Source organism: Propithecus coquereli, unplaced genomic scaffold (assembly GCF_000956105.1).
Source record: "Propithecus coquereli isolate 6110/MARCELLA unplaced genomic scaffold, Pcoq_1.0 Scaffold643, whole genome shotgun sequence".
Lineage (NCBI taxonomy): Eukaryota > Metazoa > Chordata > Mammalia > Primates > Indriidae > Propithecus > Propithecus coquereli.
The window spans coordinates 528,602-534,818 of record NW_012152430.1 but is presented as its reverse complement, the minus strand read 5'-3'; the positions used below and the strand labels follow the sequence as shown (position 1 = coordinate 534,818).

Here is a 6,217-nt window from a genome sequence, read left to right as displayed (position 1 = left end):
TAATTATTTATTAAAGATAATAAGCTATTCACCCATCAGACATATTATTATTTTGAGGCTCAGATGAAATATGTGTTAAAATAATAAGGTTTTGTTTTTGAAGCTCATAATATTGTATTATGGTAATTGTTATATTGGCCTTTGATGTTCATATGGGATCATTCAACAGGAGAGATCAGGTAAGGAGTTTGTTCTTATAAAGATGTCACCGCAGACCAGGTGTGGTGGCTCACGCCTGTAATCCTAGCACTCTGGGAGGCCGAGGCAGGAGGATTGCTTGAGGTAGGAAGTTCGAGACCAGCCTGAGCAAGAATGAGACCCCGTCTCTACTGAAAATAGAAACGTGGTGGTGTGCATTTGTAGTCCCAGCTACTCTGGAGGCTGAGGCAGGAGCCCAGGAGTTTGAGGTTGCTGTGAGCTAGGCTGATACCACAGCATTCTAGCCTGGGCAACAGAGCGAGACTCTGTAAAAAAACAAACAAAAAATAGAACAAAACAAAACAAAAACAAAAACATCGCTGCATAGAGAAGAGAGCTCTTGTCTTTTCGAAAGGCAAAGTCTTATGGTCAGCTTGTTTGATGTGTGGGTCAGCGTTGGCTGTGACCTTCCTAAACAAAGCCTTGTCCATATTTGTTGATCACCATGGCTTTGTTTCTCAATCATAATCATTTGCCTTTCTTACCAGCAACTACTGTTAATAGACTGTTTCTTCTCTGCACCAGAGGAAATATTTCAAGGTAATTAATAGTTGCTGAAGGTAATGTGGACCCTTCTCAGAACTTTACTGAAACATTGTTCTCTCTCTTTGTCCCTAGGAGTACACTATTGATGTATTTTTTCGACAGACATGGCATGACGAAAGACTGAAATTTGATGGACCCATGAAGATCCTTCCACTGAACAATCTCCTGGCTAGTAAGATCTGGACTCCTGACACCTTCTTCCACAATGGCAAGAAATCGGTGGCTCATAACATGACCACACCCAATAAGCTGCTCAGACTGGTGGACAACGGGACCCTTCTCTACACAATGAGGTCAGAGAGTGGTGGGCCCTGCTCAAAGTACATTGGCAGTAGGACTGGGGTTGAAAGCATCATGTTTTAGTTTATCTACTAAAAATTCTGTCAAGTTTATAGATTAGAAATGCACATATATGTATATACTTCCTAATATATTTGCATGTATACATACTCACAGATATACATATTCTAGATACCCATATATAGTTACACGTATGACTATTCTGAGACACACAGATACATGTTCATGATGTATTAATGTATGCATACTCAAAGACACATGTGGACTAACGCAGAGGGATACACATACTCAAGGACACTTAAATACACAAACTCACAAAAACATATAAATCAGCATGAACATCAGAATAGACTAGGTTTAACTGCAGCAACAAAATACCCCTATAATGTAGAGTTATGTGAATTGAATGAGATAATGATGAGTGTTTTCTGAAACAGCGTTTTATATATATAAATTCAAAATTACAGTAACATTTATTTTATGCCACATTGCCTGGGGTGCTGAGGAGTTTGATATAAGTGAAATTTCCAAATAACTTAAGATGATACTTTTTAAACACAATATATATATATATATATGTAAAGCATATATATGTTGGCATTGAAATCTTCATTAAATATAAAATATATATTATACTTTTCTACTTCCCAATGCATAAAAACATCATCATTTTATGTATTTAATGACTTATTATTGTCGTTCTCATTAGAGTTATTAGGCATTGAATTTTGCTCTCAAAAAGAATAACTTTGAAAGCATTTGCAGTGCAATAAGATTGTTTGCCCCAACACTAAAAAACTTTCTTGGTTTTCGTGTTTGCTTTTATGCTTTTGATTGTTCTTTTGCTGTCAGTTATTACATCCTAAAGATTCCTCCTACATTAGTGAGTGTTGATTTTGTGTAACTGAGCAAACCTTTATTGAAAGAATAGGTACAATCCTTCAGTACAGGTTCTATGGCTATTTGAAATTGATGTATTTGTTATTTTGCACAATGAAACTCAGATAATGCATGCCTGGTAAATATGTGGTGAATAGATGAAGTGCATTTGTCTGTGTACTAATTGCTCATTATTTCAAATTTGCTATTTATTGTTTTTTTTTTCCTACAAGAATTTGAAAGACAGGAAGAGAGCTAGGGAAGAAAGGATAACAAATAAATACTTAAAAAAGAGAAAAGTTAGATGAGAGAGGAGATGAGAGACTGGAGGAGAAATGAACATAGAACAGAGGAGAAAACAATGAAAGTAGATAGAAATGAGAAGAAGAGGGTGGAGAGGGGAGAAGATAGATCATAAATGTGTATGTGCATATATTATCTATATACACATACATATATATATACCTCCTTTCCAGAATTTATATATATAAATCAAATTATATATATATGTATATACATGTATATATATGTTGGTGTGTGTGTATATATATGTATGTCAGGGAGATAAGGGTGGAGAAAAGAGAAAGAATATGAGAAGAGATGGAAAAAGAAAAATTTGAGAAGATAAAGGAGAAGATAGAGTAAAATAAAGAGGCTAGGTATTAGCATATCCTAAAGATACAGGCAAATTTGGTGAAGAGGATGTAGTAGATGGGAAAAAAGAAGAGCAGTCATAGAGAAATAGGGTAAGGGACACTAGAGAAGATGAACAAGAGGGAGGGAAATTGTGGATGGAAGAAAGACAAGTTTTTATTCATTCACCAAACGTATTTTGACTTCCTAATATATACATGGCCCTAAACTAAATTCTGGGTATGCAAATATTAATAAAACATGGTGTCTGTCCTCAGGACAATCATAATATAATAGGGGAGAAAGACTAATTAGATAATCACAAATAATATTAACTGAAACACTAAACATGTGGATAATTATGGTAGGACAAAGGAGGGTGATCTAACTTATTCTTTTGGATCAGGTTGATAAAACAGTCCCTGGATGAGGGAACAGCTAAGCTCCTGATTGTTGGTATTAGCATTAATTTTTATATTATTAAATAAGTAGAATGTTGTCATGAAACTTGTAGGTAGGGGATAGAAGGAAGAGAGGAAGGGCATTCTGGACAGAGAAAACCAGGTAAGCAGTTCTGAAGAATGGAATGACTTTTGTTTTTTAAATAAAGTTTTACTGGAACCCAGTTACACCCATTCAGTTACATATTGCCTATGGCTATTTTCACGTATGGTAGGGTTGAGTAGTTGTGAGAGTGATTGTATGGCCACAAAGCCTAAAATACCGATACTATCTGGCCCTCTACAAATAAAGTTTGTCAATTCCTGCATTAGACTAATAAATTAATTCATATGATCAAGCAATTTACAAAAGCATGGCCTTCAGCAAAGTATGTCTTTCTTCTATTCACTCCTTCTTTAGCTTATTTTCTTTTTTTTATTTCAAAAACTTTACAGGGGTACAAACATTTAGGTTACATATATTGTATTTTCATGGCCTGAGTTGGAGCTACAAATGTGCCCATCCCAGACAGTGTGCACCACACCCATTAGTTGCGCATTTACCCATCCCCTCCCCCACCCACCTGCCGGACACCTAATAAATGTCACTTCCATATATGCACATCGTGTTTATCAATTAGTACCGATTTGATGGTGAGTACATGTGGTGCTTGTTTTTCCATTCTTACGATACTTCACTTAGTAGAATGGGCTACAGCTCTGCCCAGGAGAATACAAGAGATGCCAGATCACCATTGTTTCTTAAAGCTGAATAGTACTTCATGGTATACATATACCACATTTTATTAATCCACTCATATATTGATGGACACTTGGGTTGTATCCACATCTTTGCAATTGTGAATTGTGCTGCTATAAACATTCGGGTGCAGATGTCTCTCTCATAGAGTATCATTTGTTCTTTTGGGTAGATGCCCAGTAGTGGGATTGGTTGATCAAATGGTAGTTCTACTTGTATCTCTTTGAGGTATCTCCATATTACTTTCCATAAAGGTTGTACTAGTTTGCAGTCCCACCAGTGGTGTATGAGTGTTCCTATCTCTCCGCATCCATGCTAGCTAGCATTTGTTGTTTTGAGACTTTTTGATAAAAGCTGTTCTCTCTGGAATTAAGTGATACTCTCATTGTGGTTTTGATTTGCATTTCCCTGATGATTAGAGATGTTGAGCATTTTTTCATATGTTTATTTGGTCATCAGTTTATCTTCTTATAGCATTTCCACTGCTGGTGGTGTGCCACAACTGGCTCTGGGACAGCTGAGAAGGCCCGACTGGGAAGGTGGCTCGGGTGTCCCGGTCCTTTCCCCACCATCTCCGTCTGGGGGAGTGAGGGCGGGGGCGTGCCCAGCCCCTGAGTGTTACAGCCCCCCATTTACTTTTTTTGATATAAAAATTAAACAAAAGAAAAGTTTCTGTTCATGTCCTTTGCCCACTTTTTAATGGGGTTATTTGATTTTTTTCTTACTGATATTCCTGAGTTCTATATAGATTCTAGATATTAGCCCTTTATCGGATGTATAGCGTGCAAATATTTTCTCCCATTCTGTAGGTTGTTGATTCGCTGTAGTGATAGTTTGTTTGGCTATGCAAGAGCTTTTTAATTTGATCAGGTCCCATTTATTTGTTTTTGTTGTTGCTGTGATTGCTTTTGGGGTCTTCTTCATAAATTCTTTGCCAAGGCCAATGTCTGTGAGAGTTTTTCCAACATTCTCTTCTAAAATTCTTATAGTTTAATACCTTAGGTTTAAGTCTGTTATGCATTGTGAGTTGATTTTTGTGAGAGGTGAGAGGTGCAGATCCTGTTTCAGTCTTCTACATGTGGCTATCCAATTTTCTCAGCACCATTTATTGAATTCTTTTCCCCAGTGTATGTTCTTGTTGCTTCATCAAAAATCAGTGGTGATAATGAGCAACCTTGTCTGATTCCAGTTCTAAGCAGGAATGTTTTCAATTTTTCCCTTTTCAGTATGATGTTGGCTGTGGGTTTGTCATATATGGCTTTTATCATTTTTAGGTAAGTATCGTGTATGCCTATTTTATTAAGTGTTCTTATCATAAAAGGGTGCTGGATTTTGTCAAATGCTTTTTCTGCACCTATTGAGAGGATCATGTGGTCTTTGTTTTTAGTTCTATTTATGCGGTGAATTATATTAGGAATGACATATTTTAAGCGAGAGAATGAGGAAGGCAGTTTTCTATTTTATGCATGCCTCTGCAGATACTGTGTAAAGAATATGTTTGAAGGTCACAAGAGTGGAATTAGGGAAAATGGCTAAGAAACAACTGAAATCGTCTGGGTGAGAAGTGATGAAGTTCTAATTTGGAGCAGTGGATTAAGATGGAGAAAGTGAGATACATGGAAGAAATAAGCAGTAAATACATACAACTTCAGAATGACAGAAAGGAGGGGTTGTCAAAGTTGTAGGCACCCCAAATAACAATGGTGCATTATGGTCCTACAAACTGGAATATACCATATGAAAGTTAGGACAAATTTAGATAAGTCTGTGAAGTTAATTTTGGACAGGATAAGCTTGAGATGATTTAGATGATTCACAGAGAAAAGTCTAATAGCAGTTAGATATTCAAGTCTTAAGATTGGGAGAGATACAAGCTAGAGATATAAAGTTTGGTATTGTTAGTATATCAGGACAAATTGAAACCATGAGAATGAATGTGATAACTTCAGGAAAGTGTGTAGAGGGAGAAGAAAATTACCCCGAGGATCCAATCATATAGCATTACTACCATTAAGGCAGCAGGGAGAAAGAAGAATCTTTGAAGGAGACCAGGAAGGAAAAGTAAGGGAGATGTAAATAGAACCACTAGTGTGCAGTATCTTAAAGCTAAGTGTGGTAGTTAATACTGCCACTTTCCAATGTTTTCAGTTCATCTCCATCTGGGTACAGGGTAGCATTATACTTCCCTTGAGGCTTGAAGTTAGGCATGGACAAATGGCTTGCTTTGGCTAACCAAATGTGAGTGTAAAAAAGGATGCATCAGTCTGAGGGAGGACAGGAAGCCTTTTAAGAGCCAGTACGTGATTTACCACATTGCCTTCTCCTGGGCACAGTGATTAGCATTATGCCAGGTGGCCCATCATTCTGTTTTTTATTGAGGTTGACATAGAAGCAAGTAAAAAGAACAAACTGGGAGGTATCAGTTTACCAGACTTTAAGCTGTACTACCAGGCTGTAGTGA

The 6,217-nt window shown here is 36.9% G+C and overlaps 1 protein-coding gene across 2 annotated transcripts in view; it reads left to right on the top strand.

The window, feature by feature from the left end:
- GABRA3 (gamma-aminobutyric acid (GABA) A receptor, alpha 3) overlaps positions 1 to 6,217 on the top strand; it is a 270,276-nt gene that overhangs the window by 165,880 nt on the left and 98,179 nt on the right. For both annotated transcript variants that reach the window (XM_012659949.1, XM_012659948.1), the window contains one exon: positions 817 to 1,037. In XM_012659949.1, the coding sequence (XP_012515403.1) occupies positions 817 to 1,037 (221 nt within the window). The remainder of the gene's footprint in view (positions 1 to 816; positions 1,038 to 6,217) is intronic.